This window comes from Diceros bicornis, chromosome 27 (genome assembly GCF_020826845.1).
Source record: "Diceros bicornis minor isolate mBicDic1 chromosome 27, mDicBic1.mat.cur, whole genome shotgun sequence".
NCBI lineage: Eukaryota > Metazoa > Chordata > Mammalia > Perissodactyla > Rhinocerotidae > Diceros > Diceros bicornis.
Window position 1 is genome coordinate 14,967,238 of NC_080766.1, and position 25,083 is coordinate 14,992,320.

The 25,083-nt window shown below is 35.5% G+C and overlaps 1 protein-coding gene across 8 annotated transcripts in view; it reads right to left on the reverse strand.

Moving 5' to 3' along the window:
* Window positions 1-25,083, reverse strand: part of ROBO2 (roundabout guidance receptor 2) — a 571,268-nt gene that overhangs the window by 37,711 nt on the left and 508,474 nt on the right. For all 8 annotated transcript variants that reach the window (XM_058570694.1, XM_058570692.1, XM_058570693.1 and 5 more), the window contains 5 exons: window positions 23,348-23,530; window positions 15,264-15,306; window positions 13,702-13,829; window positions 8,571-8,852; window positions 2,433-2,589 (listed from right to left, as the gene is read on the reverse strand). In XM_058570694.1, the coding sequence (XP_058426677.1) occupies window positions 2,433-2,589; window positions 8,571-8,852; window positions 13,702-13,829; window positions 15,264-15,306; window positions 23,348-23,530 (793 nt within the window). The remainder of the gene's footprint in view (window positions 1-2,432; window positions 2,590-8,570; window positions 8,853-13,701; window positions 13,830-15,263; window positions 15,307-23,347; window positions 23,531-25,083) is intronic.

The following is a 25,083-nucleotide window of genomic DNA, read 5'->3' on the forward strand; positions in this document are numbered from 1 at the left end:
TTCAAGAAAACCTTAAACCTGCATGAGTTTCAACAAGGCATATAAACAATTCTATAGAAATCTTCTGCAAAATATTCAAGGTTAATATCATGAATAGCACAGTATAAATAATCTAGGAAGTGTTCAAAAATCTTTTCTTTTCAGTATTATAAGGTTTTCACATTAGGAAACACAAAAGTATAAAGAATATATCAATAAATTAATAAAATCCTCCCAAATTTCCTAGTTTTAATTTATTCTTGTCATATTGACTTTAAATATGAATTTTCATTATGAACAATTGAAACAAGAACTTTCAAGTATTGACCTTTAAAAAATTGAGTCCAAAGAATAAGGAAATTGAAATGTGTCGTCAGTTTACTGATAGAGTAAGACTTAACTACTATTTTTGTTAAGAGTGATGAAATTTTTTCCAGAAAATACTAGGTACTAAGGCAAATAACTTAAAGGTAAATAAGAACTAAATTACATACCACAAAGACTTTGAATATATATATTCAAAAAAATATATATTTCAAAATATATATTTCTTTACCTATCTAGAATATCCAATGGATTTTTAGAAATCTTTTAGAAAATTAAAATAATTTACATTCCCAAAATAGGTAGAAACAACTTTATATCTTAACGTTCTGAAAATAATTTGTATCAAAAAATAAAAATCTACACTAACGTATTATTTCATTTATCAAATGAATATTTCCAACTCTACTGCTGGGCAACAAAATCAAGTGAGAAGTTTAGCATTTATTTAGAATGAATTACAGTTTTATTTCATTGGGTAATAGACACTATTATAGTCTACGTATTTTTTAAGTAGACTTAGTGGGAAAGGAAAAAAGAAAGATTCCAAATTACTTACAATTTTCATGTGATCTGAGTTCAAGATTTTATGCTTATAAATGTTTAATGGTACTACTTTCTCTTCCCAGTTTACAAGTTCCATTTCCCCATTTTCTGACTACAGCCCTTAAAATGCAGATTTCTAAGCCCTGTAATAATCTTGTCTTGTAGAATACAAATCTCTGGTTTTTCTTTGCCCAGGATCCATGTGACATGACCCGTTTATGTTATTGATATGTATTACATAAGATGATGTGCAGAATTTGATTTTTTTAAAAAGTCATAGAAAGAGGGTGTGTTCTTCATTTCCTATTTCAAATATGAACTTTTTTTCAAAAAGTAAAATAATGATATACATACATACAACTAAAGTCCCACGGAAGCAAATGAAGCCCTTTGGAGGGAAAGATAGAGAGAAAAAATATAGAGGTATGCATATATATATATATGCATATCTATTTATCTGTGTGTTTAATGCATATACAAAGATATATGTATTACATAACCAGAAGAAAAAGCAAATGAGGTCATGTGAAGGAAGCAAACGTAGTGATGTAGAAAGTTCTAATTATGAAAATTAATCTGAAGACCCCAAGACAGTAGTTACATAAAAAGAAAAGAAGATAGAAAAATTTATAAGCATGTACATATGACCTTTATGTGAAACAAGACAGGAAACAAAACCATTATTCAAAGAAACTGAGGTATTTTGATATCTAAATACTTCTAAATAAAGAAAAACTTGGAAAAACTGCCTTTATTCTGTATTTTTCAGTTTCAGTCAAAAGCAATGGTGACCTGGGAACTGTGAGGGAGACAGAGCAGTTAGAATTATTCAAATAGAAAAAGATACTTGCGGATGTTTCTTCCGACTTGCTCTTTTTTTTGGATTAGAGAATAAAAAGTATCAATCTCTTTCTGCTTTAAAATCAATTAACACTTAAACCTAACAGAGGAAAGCAAACTAACCCTTGTGAGATGTTTGGGAAAGAATAAGGAACCTGGTCACATTTAAAGGCCCTCAAAGGAAATTTTAAAATGGTTTTGTTACAGAGTGTGCGTTGGCTTCAACATCTTTTATTGTTCCGGCCCCTAAATTCCCATCACAGCTGATGATTAAAGCTCTACCCACTGGCCAGGTCCCTACAATTACCCCATTGTGATGGAGATCGACAGTGGGCGCCCTGCTATGGCCAGGCATCAAGTCATTAGAGAACGGTGAGGGATGATGAAGAAGGTTATTTTAATTCCCTTTTCAGCCCTCTCAGGAGTGGCTCTTAAGTTCACAGAGCTGTGGGTACTTGCTTTCAAACTAACAAGCAGTATTATAAATGGAGGCTGCATTATCGTGATTGCAGACAATCTAAGGCACTTGACGGCCAAGGATTCCAGGTCCTCAACATGGGCTGTGTTGTATTTATCAGCTAAAAATATACAGATGGTGCAAACAATAAAAGAGGGGGGAAGCAATGAACTGGCTAGGAAGGGGGCAGGACAAACAGTAAGAGAACACAGGATAAAGACAAAAATGCACAACACAGAGAGGAATATAACCCTGGGCACTTTGTTGGTATATAAAATATTTTTACCCATTTTCTTGCTGTTCCACTGCATAGTGTTCCAGCTCTGTGCCAGGAAGGGGCTGGACTGGGGGAGGAGGTAGTGGAACATTGGCCCAGGTCGATCCATTGTTTTTCTGTGGTTTAGAAGAGTTTTTATTTTTCTTCTTTTTTCCACCTTTCCCACCTGAAAGTAATAATGCGTTTATTCAGACAGACTGAATATCAGAAGAAACAGAGTACATCAGATGGGAAGATGTATTTATGTTTTCAAAACACCAGAATCAGTATGTTACAGTTGTTAAAAGCTACGAACAATGAAATGATATAATCACAAAAACATTTTTATAAATCACTCAAAATGATATTGTTTCTTTCCCAATGCATTAACTGTGGAGCTGAATAAACCAAAAACATGGCTGCTGTAGAAAAGCACATTTATTGATTTATTCACGTCTGCTGCCTCCACGTTTTCATTGTTAGATGAAATAATGGGCCATAACAAATTCTTTCAAATGTCAGATTTTAGTGCGTTTATAATGCTCTTTTGCATAATCTCTCTCAGTGGAAAATGCAGTGTCTAAGGATACAGGCTAAACTTTTCCATTAGAATTTACTCAATTTAATTAATCCAGGAGAGTAACAGTCTTCTCTCAAAAGTAACTGATAAAAATCAATCAACTACAATCTGGAGGATGCTTCTAACTCTTTCACAATGATATGTTTCATAGAATTTTTAACTAATGAATGGCACAATTATTTTTGCATATAGTGAGAGTAGTTCCCAGATGTTTTAAGCGTAACATTTTCTAAAATTCCAAAAAGGGGGGAAAATTAATGGAAATACAGTAATCAGTTTCAGTACTGTTGTAATACAAATGAATTCATGCACAAAACAAGCAGAAAGTAACTTGGTAGCATATGAGCCATATCTGGAATTACTGGAGCTTAATGAAATGTAAAAATAAAACATCTTTTGTGTAATGCAGTACTTTTCACTCTTCCTAAATGGACCACAGTTTGATGCAGGAATGAGTACTTCTTGAGCAGAATGACAAAGGATGCTTCAGGGGAACTTAACTTCTGTCACTCCTGCTACAGTATATACCTATATTTCCAAAAAATGTTATTGACCCTTTGGACTTCATCTTTATGAAACTAAAAATTATGAGCATCAAATATTTGTGTAGCAGGACTATCTAGCCATAGAGATATCACTAGAAGTCTACCTCATCTCCTTTCTCCAATAACTAATCTGCATCAGTCAGTTCAGAAAATTATATAATTTAATAACTTATTGGAGTGCCAGAAAGCAATGAAACCATTAAACTGGACATATACACTATTGTTGATTATGGAATTATGTCCGTTTTCTAGGTCGTGTGCACATGCACACACATCTTTTGAAGAGCATCCTTGCCAAAAAAGCGCTTTCACCTTTCCTTTCACTTCTTATCTTTGGCAGAATGAGAGGTATTACGAGAAAGGAGAGCAGATATCTTCTGCTTTGAGGATAAGAATTTGATCTCCGGGTTTGAAGACTAGTTTCTCACTTGCTTGATAAGTTACTCAATAGATATCACCTCAATTTCCACACATGTAAAACAGATGTAAAGTTACTACTTCTTTGAGTCATTTGAGGATTACAAGAGATAATGCATGTAAAGGGCTCAGAATGTACAGAATGCTCAATAAATGCCAGTCATCATTATTCTTTCCCATCTCCTCAATCTCACAGCAAACCTGGTTCTACCTGTCTCTAAAGTCTTGGCGACGCCCAACTTCTCCAACCCCAATGAGTATCCCAGAAATAGCCTGATTCTCAGAATAAGAATAATACACTTGCTTGAATTTGTCTGTAATTTTTGTGTTTAAGTTGGATAAGCCTTATCCTTTGTTTCCTAAGTCACCAAAATCACAAACAAGGATTGTATCTTTTTTTGTAGTATCAGAACTATATTTCCATAATTAAAAGAGGAATGGGTTGGGTCACATGTCCATCACAGACTTTTCCCTAGTTGTGCCTCCTTTATTCCTTATATATTTATATATGTGCAATGCTTTTTTCACTTTTCATGGCACTTTTAGAAATGTTATATGATCACCACCAAAACCGAGCAACGCAAATAGGGACGCTCTTACATCTCCATTTTATAGATGAGAAAATGGGGGTTCTTTCTGAGTGTTATGTGGTTCTTATTCACACAGAAAGAGAACAAAAAATTTAGAATGTGGTAGCTTTACTGGAGATTACTATTTCTGGAACTCTGAACCCAACTCTGCTTAAGTCCTAGCCCAAGATCAAGAAAGCCATTATCAACTTTTCCAAACAACAGACTTAAAAATGTATTGTGGAAATGGAGCTAATTCATACAGGAAATCTGCAAGGACTTTCCATCCAACATTCACTTTTCCCTCTCATTGTGGGCAGTCTTGGTAGGACTGTCAATCAACATGCTTTGTCTTCTCTTAGCAATGAGCTAAGAGGTGGGCTCTTAGAATGGTGGTGGGCATATGACATAAGCTAAGGGCATTAAATTCTCTGTCTGAGATCTAAATCTTGAGCTAAGTGAGCCACAGTCTGTCGGTGTTACTTTCAACCAAAGACCCTCAAACATTTTAAGGTAAGAACTGCCTCCATTATGTTTAGGAGAACATATTTTGATGACTTGCAAACATATTTGACCCATCTCTCTTCAACTCAAAACGTAAATATTTGGATTTATATTTTTTCTTATGCTGAACAAATGACTTCTATGTAAAGAAAATTATGAAAACACCATATTTTCAAATTAAACTTATAGTCTATTTTTTAAAAATACTAGTGTATAAAAAGATTTAGTTATTGCTACTGATATTGTGCTATATATATGTGTGTATATATATGTATATATAGCTAATTATGATTGCAGATACTATTTTGAAAGATCTGAGTTTTGTTTTATATTTTTTAATGGCTGGATTTAACATAAGTGCTCAGACATGTATTGAATAAACTATAAAAGTTTTTCCAAGAGGACGAGAGATTCACTCAAATAATTCAGAAATGTCAAATTTTCTTTATTGCTGTGATTATTTTAAATTGGTTTCATCACTGTGCACAAATTAAGAAAATCTTAGAATATGATATGATTAGATATCCATAGGGCAGTTTGATCTTAAATTTGAGCCTTGGAAACATACCTATGATTATTCAAAGAAAACAAACTCTGTCATATTGAACTCAATTGGACTAAACTAAAAAGGGAATAATCAATTCACTCTCACCTCCTAAAGAATGCTCTGTATCACAGATTTAAGTAATTTTCTATTCAAATGTAGATGAAGTAGTTAATATAATTCTTAGATATATAGAAATGTCACTCAGGAGATTAATGGATTCAAAAAAGCAGAACGCTATTGTGAATCATGTTCTGCTTACCAATTACTCAAACGATAACTTTTAAAACTTAGTGGCAATCAACATACACAGGATATTTAATGAAAGATTCACAGAAGATCTTAGGTAACCCATGGCTTACAGTATATAGATTTTTTTATATATATATTGCTTGAGACTTTATATACCTTGAACAAAATTAGCCTAGAATGAATTACTTTTTAATTATTCAGTACAATTGTGGGACTCATTATAAATAAATGACAGATAAATGACATATAAGGTTATTCAAAAGATTTCCCTATATTATTAAGCCAGTTGAAATTCATAATAGATGTTTAAAATTTTCTGGATTCTATAATGTATCTAAGTCTACCAATAGATAAGAAGAGAAAATGGCTCATTTTGGAGGGAAGAGAGAGCATTAACATTTTCAGACTGAAAGGGTTCTATCTCCTGAGGAAAAGTCATTTAGCAAATGTTACCCTAACGATGTAAAAGAGTTAACTCTTAACGGCCTTGATGCCTAGTACCTTGTAACATATCATAATACACTATAATCCTTTACTAAGAACCTGTAGTTAAAAAAAATTCATATAAACAAACAGCATATCATGAATACAAAAAAAATTTAGAAATGTGAAGATAAAGTCATCAGTCATACAATGTACATGTATGGTTGGAAGTTAGAGTGTGTCGACTACGACCTCCTCATTTTAGAGGTGAGGATCCTTGGGCCTGGAGAATATCACTTATATTCATTATGATCGCTATATATTTCTGTCCAGTAAAATGTGTTTTTTCCCCACATGTGCTATACAATACCTACATTATAGATTGTTAGTTTGGCTGATATATCTCAAATATATATTAAAATTTACAGCATAAAATAATTTTCAATATGAAATATTGCATTTTTTTTGGAAATTAAATGTGAAGAACAATGTCCCATATTAACATTCTTGTTTAGCATAGTTTATCAGCACCTTATTCTAAATAATCTCATTCAATAGATAATAAATCCCATTACAGTCATGTGCCACATAACAACATTTTAGTCAACTATGGATCGCATATACAATGGTGGTCCTGTAAGATTAGTACCAGATAGCCTAGGTGTGTAGTAGCTATACCATCTAGGTTTGTGTAAGTGTTATGGGGAGGAAGAAATTTTTTTCTACTCTTTTAGGTTTTTCTGGCTTTTCTAAGAATTAAATTGACATGAGACAGATTAACAGGGGAAAAACAAAAAAAGTTTAATAACATATATACATGGGAGGAACCCAGGAAAACGGAGTAGCTTGGCAAAATGGCCGCAGTCCTCACCTTAAATACCATCCTCAGCTAAAGACAAAAGATTTTGTGGGTGGGGAGAGTCAGGGACTTCAAAGGGAAGGAAGGCAATTCACAGGTAGGTGAAAAGGAGCAAATGTTTGGAAAACAAGTGTTTGGCCACCTGGAAACAGGAGAACACTGAGGGGAGCCCAACAAACAGGCTTTTCTTGGCTCCTCCCTGTCTACCACCTAGTTCATGGTATGCTAAGGTGACAGCTCCCTTCCTGAGACAGACTTTCTTATCTGAATTCTTTTAGGTAGTTAAGGGGGAGGTAACACAAAAAAACTTTCTGAGTCTTTAGTTTCTTAAAAATAATCAGCCTAAAATAATCCTTACGTTAAACAGACACATTTTGAGGTGGCAAATTTTGTTCCCCTTCAGTACACTCTGTGATATTCACACAACGATGAAATCACCTAACGACGCATTTCTTAGAACATAACCCTGTCATTAAGTGATGCATGACTATACATGACACCTTGGAAAGACTGTCCAAAAATAGGAAGTCAGATCACTGGAATCCTCATATTATGAAAAATCCCTAAAATCATTTGCATTTTAGTTGAATTCATCTTTTCATGTCTGTGCCGTGGAGTTGACTTTTCTGTATGATCTTTTTATTGTAAAGTTTTCTTGACTCTTAAGTAGGGTTCAAGGCAGATAAAACTCATCTGCTCTTTAATGAATAATGTTCAGTAAAATGGCACTATTTTTCAATAAATACATCCTTATACACTTAGTACGTAAATAGTGATAGTAATTTTTATTCCCCTCCCCAAAGCATGATTTTATTAGGATTAATTGTTATTGTCATTTGAAAGATAAATGTCTGACAGTGAGTTGTGATTCAGTATTTCTTCACGGTTGTTAGGAACACAGGTCATATGCTGGTGACAAACAAATATTTCTCCTTACTGTGATGAGACCAACCTGAGAGACTGCCACTCCTCTCTGAGCTGTTGTGAGAGCTGGTGGTGCTGAAATCCTGTGACTGGTTGTGTGGCATTCTATTAGACAATCCCTCAGCCAATCGGTAGTCAGGGATGTAAAGTAAGGCTAAGGGTTAAAGGGCAGAGGTCATAGTGGCATCATGTGATTAGTTCACAGCACAAGCCCATGCAGAACATGCAGTTAGCAACTCAGAAGCAGATGTGTAGGACAGGGGAAGAATGTTTTGTCTATCCTGCCTAATGGAAGTCAAAATGGATTACTGATCACTCTACTGAAAAAGAGCTGAAAGGATGAAACCGATTGGTGTTGGTGTGTGGTGGTAGCGACGGTGGCGGTGGTGGTGGTAGGGATTGTGCAAGGTACTGAATACATGCCGATATATTTTTTTAGTTTAGGTAGTGAACCTGGTAATGAATCACTAAACTGAACAACAAATACTAATTTCTATCTCATGCACAAATGATATGAAAACAACTCCTCAGGAAATAAGAACCTGACTCACCATTGTTACCTTTGTTCTGATCTGGTAGAGAATAACCAAATCCCATCAGATCTGTTTTTTGCTGAATTGAGCTTTTCCATTGTGGATCAGGCAGATCGACAGCCAATTCATGTATGCTATTGGAATGCAAGATCTGTGTCGTGGCATACGGGGTAGCCTGTGTTATTTGGCTGGAACTGTTGTAAGTGGTTTTGGTCGTGAAGTCAATGCTGCTATAAATGGCTCCATCTGAGAGCATCGTTGCTGTTTTATCCCCTTGGCCTGGAACCGGTGGCAGGACATCTGCAGACATAGGGAAATGAAACAATTTAATGGTGCACAGGAAGCCCCAAACTATCAGGATGGAAGATGAAAAATACATGTGTCATGCTGCACGTTTGCATTTCAGCTGAGATGGGCTTCATGAGCCAGTGAAGGGTAGATGATGTACAACCATTGCCAAGCTATCAGCCTCGGTGACAGGCAGGCCTACCGCTCGTCCTTCATGTCTCACTGCTTAACACACTCCATCCCCAACTTTCTTCAACCATGAATAAGAAGTTTGGGACATTGCACTATTGAAAACTCTTTCAGTTGTTCATTCTGTTTTAGAACCAATGACATTGTTAGCTCTTTACAGAAGCAACGATAAGAGTGAATCTACAAATCACAGATGAAAACATCTTTTTCCACTTTATCCCAAAAGACATGGGATACATGCTGAATAGAAGCAAAAAGTTCCAAAATTTTACTATGCAAACTACGAGGTAAATTTTTGTGAAGTTTCAACTTGTCATTAATCTGAGTTGATTTCACAGATCCAGAAATGGAGTGCAATTGATGGTAGCAAATGTGTTGGGGTTTTTTTCTTGGATAACAAAGGAAAATTTTCATGAATAAGTCATTTTCACAATGCAGCAAGATTTAACTATATAAAGAGCAGTCTGAGTGATCAGTGAGCTGAATTTATGCTACTAACTCTTGGAAGTGAAGAATTATAGTTTCAAGTTGTAATACGGCAAGAGTAAAATTAAATTTTAGGAACAACACTGAATCTCAATCAGTCCGTTTATCATTTTGGTGTGCTGAATTATCCTTAGATGACGCTTTATAATTCAGAACTGCCACATCTCTCCTGAGCTCTCATTTTCCCTTTTCAGAAGAAAGATACTAGAATGCGAAAAAAAAATCACTAAATAACTCTATTTTTAATCATGTGGAGTTAAAGTGAACCCAATTATAGTTGTTCCTTAATAATCTATGTTCCAAAAGCCACACTTTATAGGACTCAAAGTCATCAGCTCACTTGATTTCCTCCTTGTAGAAAATTTTCCACTACTTATAGTACTGTAATATTAAGTAATAAACCAAATTATTTCTACCAAAACCAACTTATCATCACAAAGAGGAAGCTGAAGTAGGAACTTAGCCAAAATATCCTAAAACTTTTAGATTCGATGATATCCAACAGTACTTGAAATAAGGATTTTTATAAAAGTATTAATTTTGCTTTGGAATTTTACAAAAGTGAAAAATTGTCTTCTTTAGCAACAATAACAAGACACTTCTAATGTATTTTGTACACTGTATAATTTAGGTCTTTCTGAAGGTTTTGAAGTCTAGAACTCCAACTTGCTTTACAATTAAGTGAAGAAGTACTTTATTGAAGTAAATATTTTAAATGCACATCAGTGAGATTGTTAAATACATTCAAATTTGTAATATTTCACAAAGTTGTATAAGAAAGTAAAATTGATTTTTGATTTCAGAATTTCATAACTACTTTCTTGTCTTTCTTGCTTTTAGCTATAAACTAAGGAGAAAATTTGATGAAGAAGCATTTTTCATTCTCAAGCGTCAGTATAATTTTTATTCTCAAAAACTTTTAATATTCAATAATACATCAAAATTGTGAAAATAGATCCTTCACCCTGGGGAAGTTTCAGAGTTGTGTTTCTGCCACCTCGACCACGTCTTTCACCAATGAATATCAACTGGATGACATGTTTCTCCAACACGGGCCGCAACTTCCCAACGCTTTTAACTTGAGGCTCTCCAAAGCTTTCGATTTACATAGTGAGCCACTTCAACTGCAAGCTTTTGAAACGGTTGTGTGTTCAAATGTCTAAAAATGGAAAAAAGGAGTCCAAGAATCTAATCCTACATAATGTTACTCCGCAACAACTAGAGACATGGCTCTAGAAATGGAATCTCTCTCTCCCTGCTGGATGAAATCAGTGAGTGTTCAAGTCTAAGTGCTTCTATATTGATTTCTGGGCTGCATATTTCCTCCGCATATTATTTGATCACTTCTACAATTTCAAAAAGAAATTGAATTGTATCTCAACATTGAAATACTGGAAGATTATACATGAATATCTGGATGTGGGGGATCATCCTATCACATCATATGGTTTGGAAGGCTGGGCCAGCCTTCCTCCCAACAGCCTGGACCTGAAGAGGTGCTGCTGTCTTTCGGCAGGACCTTCCAGTTTCCATTTCTCACTGGCCACACCGGCCCATCCTTAGTGCTTTAGGTTGTCTGACCGGCACTTGTTAACATTTTAGAGTTTAGTGTAACCTACTAGAAACTGAAAAAAAAAAAAAAAAAAAAACCAAAAGATTTTCTCCATCTTTAGGCATTTATTTCTTGATATAAAGATAGAACGGTGTGCTAGTCCAATACAAATACAACAAGCAAAAGGGGCAGCTATTCCTTGATTCATAAAAGCTTTGGAAACAGCATTTCTTTTGACAACATCAGTCCGGGTGGGGCAGGGAGCAGTGTTCTGCTTTCCTGGTGAGGAGATGCTCAGGTACAGAACCTACCCATGGTAAAGTGATAGCTGAGGAGTCATACAACTTATCTATTCTCTCTTTTACTCCAATGACGCCTTTTGGGCACTGATTGTGTATCAAGCTTTGTATAGTCATCTGTTTAATCCACGTTATACACCTATGAGGTAGGGATGGTTATTTTCTGTATTTTACTTGGAGAATGGGAGGGAGCTCCCCTTCTTATAGTTGGTATTGACAGAATGCAGACTTATGCAATAATTAGTAACTTTATTATTTGAAATATTATTTTAATTATATTCAAACATGCATTGGTACTTAATTTGTGAGGAGAAAATACTAATATCCATGATTATTCTTCTAAGTCAATATGTTTATACACTCATACATGTGAAATCCACCACTGAGGCTTACAATGGACTCAAGAGATAAACTCAGCTCTGGGTCTCCTGCATTAATTCCACCTAGAAGTGTAGAAATCCTCCAGTGGATTCATCCAAACTTTCCTGTATTACAGCACTAGTCTCCTAATTAATCACCCCAATTTTCCACTCAAACTCCATTCTCCACCCAGCAGCAGGCTGGATGACTTAAAACAGGACTTGGATCCTAGTATTCACCTCTTCTAAATCCATCAATGGTTTCTGATTACCCTCTTAGACAAAGTTTAAAGTCTTTATGTAGCTTTGAAGGCCCTCGGTTATCTGTCCCTCTGTATTTCCTTCCTCCTCTGCTGCCTTGCACTTTATACTCAAGTCATTAGGAAATTCTTACATTTCTCAAATAGGCCAATGTCTCTCTTTATTTGTGGAACTTAAAATGTGGTAGTTTCTCCTCCATACATTTTTTTTTTTTTTTTTGGTGAGGGAGATCAGCCCTGAGCTAATATCCGTGCTAATCCTCCTCTTTTTGCTGAGGAAGACCGGCTCTGAGCTAACATCTATTGCCAATCCTCCTCCTTTTTCTCCCCAAAGCCCCAGTAGATAGTTATATGTCATAGTTGCACATCCTTCTAGTTGCTGCATGTGGGACACGGCCTTAGCATGGCCGGAGAAGCAGTGCGTCGGTGCGCGCCCAGGATCCGAACCCAGGCCGCCAGTAGCAGAGCGCGTGCACTTAACCACTAAGCTATGGGGCCGGCCCTCCTCCATACACTTTTGACTAATCCTTACCTCTCCTTCAGATATCTACTTAAATAACACTCCATTCATAGAACTTTCTTACTCCCAATGGGAACTCTTTCGTGTGGGGTACTGTCAAGACAACTTCAGTTCATTTCCTGTCTGCACAACCTTCTGCCAGTGGAAAATATATATCTGACAAACCGAACACTGGGACCAGAGCCGTCTCTAGTCTCATCTTTCTCTAAGCTCATTGCCCTCCTATCGACTGGATGAAAAGGTGGAGGGAAGGAGATGGTAATTATTTATAGTAGGTCCAATTCTGTCTCCTTATGAAGAACTATGGAGAGGACCCTGGCACCAAATTCTGGAGACTTTGGCATGTCAGCTACTTAGCATCCTTTTGTCTTTCATTTGGGGGTACCAGTTATCAATTGCAGAACTACAGGAAAGTTCTCTCAAAACATGTTCTTATATTTATTTGTGTCTACTCCTTATATGATATATTATATGAGGGTAAGGACCATCTCTCTTTATATCAATATTATATTTTTACTGTCTGCCACAGAACACAGGACATGATCAATAAATACATGTCGAATGAGATTTAGAGAAGTGAAATGACAGGGCCGGCCCGGCGGCATAGCGGTTAAGGTCACATGCTCTGCTTGGGTGGCCCAGGGTTCGCCGGTTTGGAGCCTGGGCGCAGACCTACTCACCACTCATCAAGCCACACTGAGGCAGCATCCCATATAGAAGAGCTACAACTCTACAACTATGATACACAGCTATGTGCTGGGGCTTTGGGGAGAAAAAAGAAAAAGAGGAAGATTGGCAACAGATGTTAGCACAGCGCCAATCTTCCTCAAAAAAAAAAAAGTTCAAAAACAGGTATTGCTTCAAAATTCATGCCTCTAAAAAAATAAAGAAGCGAAATGACTAGTCTAAAATCATAAGGCCTAGTTTAGTAACAGTGTACTAATCGTCCTAAAAACTAAAGGTATTATGAATATTTATCTTCTTGGTTAGTAATGACTTCCTTAAAAGCTTAGTTTTACTTAAGGTAATATGGACTCAGTAGTTTTATAATAAAATATTTAGCAAATGTACAGCACACATGCTTCACTAATTTTAATTATGGAAGAAAATAGTCTTTAGCACGTTTTTTTAAAAAAAAATCTAGGAAAGCTGGAAAATAAATAACAAATAACAAAATTTTGAAAAACACAACTTACCTCCACGCCCAAAATTCCCAATCTCATTTGGGCCGCTATTGCTATTGTTTACTGGCAAGCTCGTGGCTGGCCATGAATCAGCAAGCCATGGATAATTGGGATCACCAGCATTTAGAAGACCTGGACGGCTAAAACAGAAATTAAAAGGAAATCAACCCACAGGGCTCAATGAGAGATTTGGACACCTGTCTCATGCACTAAAATGGATTCAAGAATTTAAGGAGATTTTAACTCACTTCAAATTGAAATGTGTAGGCTCTCAAGAATTAAGGAAGTTCAGCAGTTCATTAAGGCTACATATGGATCAACTCTGTCAGTGGAAGCAAAAGCGCCCTGCCCGGGATTCTGCTGACATCCAAACGAATTCAGTCACCTGCACTGAAACTTGTGGGAATCGGTAACATAGCAGGATCCCAAAACAAGGTATGATGATAAATTGGCACCTCGAGGGAACAATTGCTCAGAGTGACTGCTCAGTATCAGCCATTTCCAGGACTTTGGGCTATTGCTTCCTTGATTCCTGCAGCGCCCATATTTATCTGTCCCCTGTAGGCTGTAACCTGTATTATAAGCCCTCATGCTTGATTTAGAGGCAAGCAACTTGAGGGAAATTAATAAACAGTATTTATACTGTTCCATCAATAGCACATTTCCAAGTTCTCCAAATTGCAAAATATTAGGGGTATATTAAATTTTTTTAAGATAATAAAAGATCCACTGTGATCTGATCCAGCACATGCATAGAGTCTACGAGGAAAACTTCCTTTACATCATATTTAATAGAGAATTCCCATCTTTAATATAAAAGATGGGATTCTGATTCCTTTCCAGATTATCAACATATTTACAAAGAAACAGCAACATCTATAATCATCGTACTTTTTTTGATAGACCCTTTCTGGTATAATCCCTATGAGAAACGTGTTTCTATGGAAACTGCAATAAGAAGATCCAAATGCTTTCTTGCTACATCCACTAGCTCTCATTAGACCTAATCTCTTTTTGCTAAAATATTGATTAAATGGGAGATTGGAAGTTATTACCAGAGCCTAATTACAATCTCCATATTGGCAAAGGGAAAATAGATGAGGATATATGGGTTTGTTATCAGCTTTTATCAATTTCAGTTGAGTATCCAAAGTTGTGGAATCTAGTCTTATCAATCTACAGCCTATTCATCATCCATGAATCATTTACTTTGTGATCGATTATGTGTAATTGTTCACTCACGGCAATTTAGGGAGAGCCAATAAGGAGTCTTAAACAACAGCAACTTCATTTGCTAATGTCTAATTAATGCAATAAACATCCTGCTAACAAATGAACACATTCCTTGTGATATTTACTACTAATTTCTTCAGGGGCATCTGGGAGATATGAAACATCTGGACTTGATTCCTCTAAAGTGTACAACAGATAGATCATTAAACATTGTGGTAAGTCATTTAATTCCTCCTAGAATTCTCAGACTTGTAAGTGATCGTTTATTACAATAATAGCCGCTTACTCTAGTTTCCCCAGTCCTGATTAAAAATAATAATAAAAAAAACTCCTTAGCGTACCTTCCATTGCTCATTAGTCCTCCATCTCCTCTTTGAAATGTAACTGTGAAAAAAAGAAAGACATACACACACAAGTAGTCAATATTAATTGCGATTAATAACAACTACATATTGGCCCTTAGTTTAGGACTGATGCCTCTGGGAATTTTAACAAAATATAATTAACATAATTGTACAGAGACTAAGAAGCATTGGTTTGACCCAGGGCAAAGGCATCATATGCTCCAACTTTAATAAGACATTTTAAAATTCTTCAGGCCAAATGTATGGTTAAGTCAAAGGGGCAATTTTTGTTTGGATGTCAAAAATGCTTATAATTGGTGTGTGTGTATATATATATAGAGAGAGAGAGAGAGCGAGAGAGAGAGAAAGAGAAGTATTAGAAGATCCACATGCATTACTGGGAAATTATCAAATCATGACATTGAATCTTAAATAATAGGTGCCCTAATTAGAAGTCATAATGCAAAATGCACATAAAGAAACTGAAACAGAATAGTTCAAACAGATAACACCATCCTTCCAGTAAAACAAGCAAAACAGGTCCTGATTGATGACATATTTCTGACACTCACAGGTATTTTTAGGGGCACTGATAAGCACACTGAGTTGAACAACTACAGTTACAACAGACATGAACTGTAATGAATAGAGAATAACGTATTGAGTACTTTGTTTCATCATCCAACCCTCATGAAAATGAAACCTTCAAATAATTGATACTTAATATGCTCCAATTGTATGTAATGATTACAAAACTCAAGTCCTTTATAAAACTGTGAAACTTATTAATAAGATCAACAACCATCCAGTAGAGCCACAGGCTGGAGAATCCACTCCCTTCAGTCGCTAGATTCCATTCCTCAAAACTAACAACATGAAAGTGAGTTTCAAGGACTGGCCGAAGAAAGTGAGTTTCAAGGACTGGCCGAAGAACGTAAATATCAGTTCATGTCCATCACCCCTTCTCAAAAACCTCTGCAGTAAAACAGATTTGGAATTCAAAATGTTTCAGATCTAAGAAAGGCAATATGGTGCATAATACACAGAGGGTCTGAGGTGGCAACTATGTTCAAAGTTACTTAATATTTTTGCAGTGAAATATGAACATTCATGGTTACTGGGATAAAGTCTATAAACAGTTTCACACTAGTTTGGGTCAAGTTTTGCCACTAAATGACCGAACTAGAAAATCATGGAAAAAAATTTTGTGTTTAGAAGATTATGAATTTCTCAACTGCAAGTATAACCAAAATTAACAGGGATCAGCTAAACCAATCACTGAGCCAACCAATCACTGAAGGAAAAAAATACCATTTCGGAGATGTGAACCCAACATATCCTATCTTTTGAATATATTGATTATATTTCCTATGGTTTCTTTACTTAGTGAGTAAAGGTAAAAATAACTGAAAATTTTATCAACAGATGCATATTTTAAATAAACTGAGGACATATTGCTACTTAAAGTATACATGTAGTAAATACTTTCTTTTTTGTGTGTGTGTGAGGAAGATTAGCCCTGAGCTAACATTCGTTGCCAATCCTCCTCTTTTTGCTGAGGAAGATTGGCCCTGGGCTAACATCTGTGTCCATCTTCCTCTACTTTATATGGGACGCTACCACAGCATAGCTTGACAAGCAGTGTGTTGGTCTGTGCCTGGGATCTGAACCTGCGAACCCCAGGCCACCAAAGTGGAGCACGCAAACTTAACCGCTATGCCACTGGGCCAGCCCCAGTAAATAATCTGATTTTTAATTTGAATAATCTCTCTATAATTCATCTGCCCCTCAAGTTTGCACTGTTAAATATGATCACTCTTTAAATTTTGTAAATTTCCAAATGCAGTTCCCCAGTCCCTTTCCTAAGGTCGTCTAATGATATATCAGTCATGACATGACAATTAGGTGATATGATAATAATTCCAAGGGTCCATCAGGACTTCATGAGGCAATGCTTTTAGGATCATCTTGCTGGCACATGAAGTGTACTGCCTTATCAATTTTTCAGGTAACATCTCAAATGCATTATCAAACAATCTTGCCATAACCTTTGCGTCTGCCCAGGCCAGGCCGGGGACAGTTCCTCAGAGAAAATCAAACAATACTGGTCATTATTCTGCTTCCTGATGGCTCGCTTAAGTGCTGGGAATCAGGAATCAGCAGTGTGTCCACACCACATTGGGTCCCTTTAATAACTGCTTTCAACAACAACAACAAAAAGAATTAATCTGAAACAATTAATGAAAAAAATTGAGCACTGAAGGTATTAAATAAAGGCTTGATTAGGGGAAAAAATCCCCGCAAAATGTGAAAACAGTACAGTTAATTAGCTTTCCATCTGATGTGACTTTCGAGTTATGTGGTTTTGTTAATGGACTACCAAGTGATTGTCTTACTTCGCTAAAAGAGAGTTAAGATAATGTTGTGAATATCATTGTGAATATGCAAATAAGCAGGCGTTGGCAGACTACACCTCCAATTGTGCTGTTTAGGAGGTATGTGGGGAGAAGCTATGTATTTCTCCCTAATTTAGATGCTCTGTTTTCCCCACCCAAACTTTCTGTTACTGACAGAGCAATGCATAATATTAGAAAAAGAACAACTGAAACAGAGGCACAAAAATTGAGTTGTACTTAACTTCTACATCCTAAGCAAGGGTGAATTCCTCATAAAATGTATCTCTGCACACCAAATATACAAAGGCAAAAATACACAGTACATCCTGTAAATACACGACTAACCTAAAATGGCCTATAGACATCATTTGGTATACATGAGAATCTTCCATTTTTTATGTTTCTATCAGAAAAAAACAAAAAGAAAGAAAACACTCTTATCCTAATAAAGTTGCTTAGTTTTCTTTTCAAAGCAAGGAAAAAAGAGGAGACTTTTTAAAATTTCCTTTATATCCCATGCTCTAAAACTTTCAGATTTGCTCCATTTTGAAAGGTAAACCAAAAGTAACTGAGTTCCATTAGCCCATGAGATTAAAAGCAGATGAGAAATAAGGATGAACCATTAAAACTGAAGTGGAAGTCACCTTTGGTGTTTTGATCAGCACTTTTTTTGTGCGGAGAAAAGAAACATAAAAACAAATGCCACAGCCAATTGAAAGCTGTTTTGAAAGAGCTTTTCAACATTTCAAAGAGATGTTGAACTACCTCGAAGCTGAAAGCGAGAGGGTGGGGAGGATAGGTGGTTGGACAATCTTGCTCTAGTCATGATTTTGATAATCCCAGTGTAGTAACTTGGTATTTATCAGAGATAAATTTGAAATTTCTGTGAATCCTTACCAGGAGTTTCTGCTAGCATCAAAAATTAAGAACTTTCAGGGAGTCTTTTTTTTTTTTTGTGAGAAAGATCAGCCCTGAGCTAACATCCATGCCAATCCTCCTCTTTTTGCTGAGGAAGAGCGGCCCTGAGCTAACACTATTGCCAATCCTCCTCCTTTTTTTCCCCAAAGCCCCACTAGATAGTTGTATGTCTTAGCTGCACATCCTTCTAGTTGCTGTATGTGGGACGCGGCCTCAGCATGGCCGGACAAGCAGTGCATCAGTGCACGCCCGGGATCCGAACCCCGGCCACCAGTAACGGAGCGCGCGCACTTAACCACTAAGCCATGGGGCTGGCCCCTGTATAGGAGTTTTCAGCTAAAACTGACTGAATAGTGTTAAGGTTTCCAAAACCACAAACTTCAGTGTTTTCGAATTACATCGAATATTCTGAATTTATTGCGATATTTACAAAGGATGTAAGGTAAAGAGATTTTGCAAGTTTATATCATACACAAAGTACCTCTACTATTATCTGGCAGGATTAATCCTAATCTCATGCATGCTAGAACTGAGAAGGAAAGGAAACATAACTACGTGGTAAATTGACATTTTGAGGTAAGGAAGCTTTCAGAGAGCCTATCTCTATTGGACCACATTTTCCTCCTCCAAATGGAAACTTTAATGTTGCCAGCCAAACCTCATTCCCTTTTCTGATAAGCTATTTTTCAAATATGAATTTAGATTAATCCTCTTTTAATAAGCATTAACTCAGCCCACATAATCATAGTATAAAAATTCCATCAAATCTTAAACTGTCTTTGGATAGTTTTGTCAAATAAATTATATTCACCAACAGTTTTAAAACCTACTTATGAAGTGTTTAGCATTTCATAATTTGCTCACTCATTAAATTGTTTATATTTACTGAGTTTCATAAAATCTATTATTTTCAGAGGTAATATTCATAAATTATAACTCACCACTTTAAAAGTGGAGATATATTTACTTCCATTAAAAAGTGGATGACAAAAATTGTGAAGTTTGAAAAGAGTCATGTAGCCTTCAGGAGAACTATAATATGGAGATATGTATACATAATACAGCTGTATAGAATCTTCATGAGAGCTACATGGTTTTTTTTCAAACGTGTTGTTCATTTTTCTATTCACAAATACTATGATCAAACATTTACTCTAGATTCAAAAATGATCTGATATTTTCCGTATTTTCTGCCCAAATCTCTTTACAATTCTATTTCACCCTATAACAACCCAGGTAGTGAATTCTAGCAGTCATGAACCTCACATGCAGTGACAAGTAGACTGTTAGTGCTCAATGAAGATTGAGATAAATAACAGCGCATGTTGCTCTAGAAAATTATACAATGATTAATGATTTCACGTGGAATATGAGGAATGGGGGTACATTTTTTGTTCCAGTGCCCTTCTTTGTGCCCTGTGCAAACCTGTGGTGCGTGTTCATGTCTGAAGAATTTAAATAAAGGATAAATACGAAAAAATAAAATATGAAGCTAGTGGTAACATTGGCCTGAGGAGATCTCCACTTTCTGCTATGTAAAGAAACAAAACATGTTCAGGACAAATTCTCCTCTCAGATCATCTAAATGCACAAGTTTGCATTTGATTCCTGACAGTTGCTGTTACAATCTAAGGTGTTAATCCACTGGTGTTCCATGATAAATATGTTAAATCCTCTGACACATAAAAACAAGATCAACAAGGGTTTTTTCCCTTCCTTCTAAGCACTCAAATTGAATTTTCTACATGATGGAGAGTCAAAGACTAGCCACAATAAAAGTCAGTGGATTAGATCTTGCCTACATAGGGTGAGTGGAAGATATCTCCCTGAAATTTATATGAGTCCCCACTAGTTAAAATCTTCCTTGTTTTACTTCTAGCTGTTAAGGAGAAACCCTGAATGAAGTAGGAAAAAGGAAATGTTGAAATCAGACTTCATCTGCTTTATAAATCTACTTGGGGTCAATCTAGCTTTATTAAATGCACATCTCCTAATATATGTAAATTGCATCAGACGTTTAAGTATAATCCAAGATCACAATTGGGGTTTGAAACAAATGAAGTATCTTATGTTATAAATTAATTTAAATACTGATCTGAAAGTAGACTTTTTGTTCATTTGGAAAAAAATTATTACTGCTATATGAATTAACAATAAAGTTTTGAGATTATACAGACATTACCATGTAGTGAAAAAGTGGAAATGTTAGGCTTTTCATCTTCTGAGTAAAATTACATTGTTTTACTTTACTGGTTTAGTTTCCATAGTTGTATAATTCATAAGATTCCCAGAGAAATTTTTATGGAAACCAAAATATAAACAGAACTCGCACAAATAGAGCATATTTTCTAGAATTTTTATAACGCATTTCAGAGAAAAATAGCCCCATATGAAATCTCTGTGCTCTTAAAATGGATCATTAGCTCATGCATGAAATATCAGAAATTTAGACATATGAGAAATACACGCTCCATTAATCATTCCTATTTAAAATCTCCATATTCTCTAAGTTGTATAGGGATAAGAATATGAAAACTTTAGAAGGTGGAGGACAGGATATTTATGGAGAGAAATGTGTAGAAATATCACCAAGTCAGATATGCAATGCTAGGAACCTGTGATTTGGGTTTTCATTTGCTTCTTGCCTAGAAGAAGAGAACAGCAGTTGCTGGAAGGCAAATTGTTAGCTGAAGGTGAATCCACTCTGAGAGTCAGCCATCTATCAATTAAGTATAAAGGTTTCGAAAGGCTGTTCTCTGGCTTGGCCTTATTCCAAAATATTTGAAGGGCATAGCACCTTCAGAGTTAGCAGTTCTTCTACAGCAGATGGATATCAATCACCATGAGAAATAATAATAGGAAATGTAGTATTCTTGTCAAGCTCAAAGACCGGCAGACATTTTTAAATTAAATGCACAGGTTTTGCAAAGAACTGCTGTTAAAAAAAAAAGAAGAGGAAAAAAAAAGTCTGTCTGACATACTTTTACTAAAAGCACAAACCTACTAATTACGACAGACCTGTTGTTTACAAGGAGTGAGTGAGCGAAGTACGGAGAGTGACAACGCAACATTCCAAATGTGGGTATCCATCTTAGAACTTTGCACTGAAGTGACTAGCAGAGTCAATCTTTTATTATTTTCACTAAAGTAAAGCAAAGGGATAAACACAAAATAGTCCCTGAATTAAATCAGTTCTTCCTTATGTTTTATATGATTTATATGAGTGTGTCACAGAGATGAAACGTAACATGGTGATTGATTAAACAGATGGGTTGACGGACAATACTTTCAAGGCACATTAAAGTATCATTAATGTTCAGGACTCTGACACTCAGCAGTTATCTCCCAGCATCCCTTTCTGGGAAGAATCAATCCCTCACTGGTGTGATGACATAGCACTCAGATGGCAAAGCATAAGAAAGCAGGCATCAGCAACCAATGAGAAATGAGAATGGCGGAGCAATAGCAAGTCGCAAAGCATGGAAACCCCTTTTCAACAGACACACTCGACCACTTCCTCTACACCTGGGAATTTATTGTAACTAGTACCTAATAAACTTTATTTTCATAAGATATGGACATGAGCCACAATGTTATAATCAAATAATCATATTTAAATGCTGTCAAACAACAAGCAACACAACCAAGTGGGTGCTACTCCTTTCATTTTGCACTATTTAGACATTCTTGGCAGCTTAGAAGCCTACAAGCTACAACAGCTTATAAGCTTAATAAGCAATGAAGCCTCTGTCAAAATCAGTTATTAAGACATTTATGCTTCTTACCAAAGCTAAAATTAGAAACAGAAGGTTGAATAAAATGCCTCAAAAAATTCTTAAGTGTTTATAGGATAAGGTTAAATTAAAATTGTTCCCTTGTGAATTCTATAAAGTGTGAAATATTGTAAGACAATTTCTTTGTGTGATTGCTGTTGTTAGAGAAAATACTTAAAGTGAATTGTAATCAAAATTGTTATTGAACATAGCCTCAGTATTGAGTCCATTCTTTCAATTACTGACTTTATCATTTTCTTTCTTGCTTGCTCTTTCTCTCTTCGTTGGAAATATTTTGAAGGCCACAATTTCGGACATCTTTGAAATTCTGCTTTGGATTCTAAAAAGAAAACATTTTTGTAAACATCTAGGATCTTCTTTCTCTTCTGCTTCTTTTCCTTCTCCTTTTTCTTCCTTCTAAAATGTTGATTGGTCACCTTGAAATAGCCATCTTATTTAAGTGACTATTAAATCACCTTATTCATGCCTCATCAGTCTTATTAATCCTGGTGAAATTTTTTGCTTGTTTGTATTTTCCATCTGGGACATTTCCTATTGTAATCTGCATCTTGAAATACTAAAAACTGTATTTCAAATATTTCTTTTTTTCCCGAGGATTTTAGTAACGCTCTTGACTAAATCCACTTCTCAAACAATGGCTTCATAGCATGCAAAGTCTGTGTGTGTGTGTGTGTGTGCGTGTTTTGAAGAACTAGTTGGGAAAAATGGTTAAGCATTTATCAGTGTGCACTCCTGTTATGCTTTATTGGAGATACAAACAAAAAGATTGCCTTATGGTCATAATGTGATATGGTGAAGAGAAATGCATTAAAGCCTGTTGTTTATAAGTGCATTTTATAGAGCAGGTGTTTAAAACAAGCCAAAAACATTCATTCATTCATTCACTCACTTGTTATTCCATTTCATTCCTTCTCTTTCATTTCAACACATTCCCAAAGATAAGAGGTTTTCTTAGCTGGAAACAGTCTCTTACCAGCATAATTACTGAGTCCCTTTCTCTTCTTTCTTCGCCAATACAACCAGATGCTAAAACCCATCAAAATTACCCAGCAGGCACCACCAATCCCCGCTATAAAGGCTGGTTGCTTCACAACATCAGTGATTTGTTCAGTTATGCTGTTATTGTTTTCAGTAATGACAACTTCATTACGTCCCCCTATGGAAGAAACAGTAGTTTTAGTAAATATTAATACAAAAATAAACACAGGAATACTTACATAGTGCACCAAAGGCACAGAAAATTAGAAAACTCCTTTGAAAGTAGGTAATATTTGTTGTGCCCTGAGCCTGTCACAATTATTGATAAGGATATTTTATAAGTTTCAGAAGAAGAAGAAAATTATGAGTTTGAAATATGATTAAGAACACTGCTCCCTTATGTTTTGGTTGACTATGAATATATTCAGAACTGCTTCTTGATGTATTTCCTTATAAATAAGTACTAAAACAAGTGGTAAGGGTTGAAATGACAGTAACTTTTCTTTAATTAGGTAAAGAGTGTTTTAACATAGCCTCATTAAAAGAAAATCAAGCAACTACAACATTCAGCAAAGGGTATTTGCAAATTGTCTTTCCTCTACAGCAATGTCCAAATTAAAATGTTCATGATTCAAAATATGTAACTTAATACTGCCCTTAATATTCTACCAAGGAACTTATTTTGATCAAACATCCTTTAATTTTCTGGAATGTTTTCAAATTACTATATAAAACAATGACTATTATGTAAACATCCTTTCATAGATATTAGTATCTATAATTAAAATGTCATGAAAGCATAAAACTCATGTATTCACTTAAAGTATTTGAAACTAATTTGAAAATCGACTTTAAAGCTGAATTCAAAAGACAACTTTAAAATTAATTCTAAGGTCTATGTAGCTAACCAGTGCATTTAAATCTGGACTAAGATTATTCTAGAAGTAGTCATGTTTTGACAATTTAGATCTCTCAGAGATAATTAAACAAATCTTAATCCATATTTTTAAATAGGTTTAAAACTCATGGAATCATAATATCACTGAAGAGCAAAGATTTAGGTGTTTATTTAACAGATTAAGAAGTTTGGATACTGGGAATTAAGTGATTTCTAATGTCAATATCATACCTTACTAACAACTAATCGAAGACTTTTTAAAAATAAATTGTACTCGTAATACAAATGGCAAATTTCAGCATATCACATCAAAGGAATGTGTGATTTTCAGTGTTTTAGTTATCATGGCACTGTAATATATTGGAAAGAGCATGGTCTTTGAAGTTACGAGTCTGAATACCATCACTGCCACTTACTAGCTAAGTAAGCAGTAAGCTTATGTGAGGCACTTAATCTTTTTGAGTACCTGTTTCTGTTAGTTGGCAACAGTTTTGTCTATGTCATATATTTGGGAGGATTATTTGAGATGATGTATGTAAAGAGGTTAATAGGAACACAGTAGTTTGTGACTCAAAAATTATGGCCTGTGTATGGCTAAGGGTTACTTTACGAGCCAGCCACTCAGGTAACTTTGGGGATGTAGGTTGTAAATTGTTTAGATGTGAGTCCTGCAAACCAAAGGTTACTTGTTTAGCACAGTTTTCCTTTCTTCCAGGGCAGAAAATTAGATTACATTTCTCAGACTCCCTTGTAGTTGAGTGCAACAAAGTGACTTTGAGTATTGGCGGATAGTACATAGGCACAAGTGATATATATACTTGCGCCTATGTACT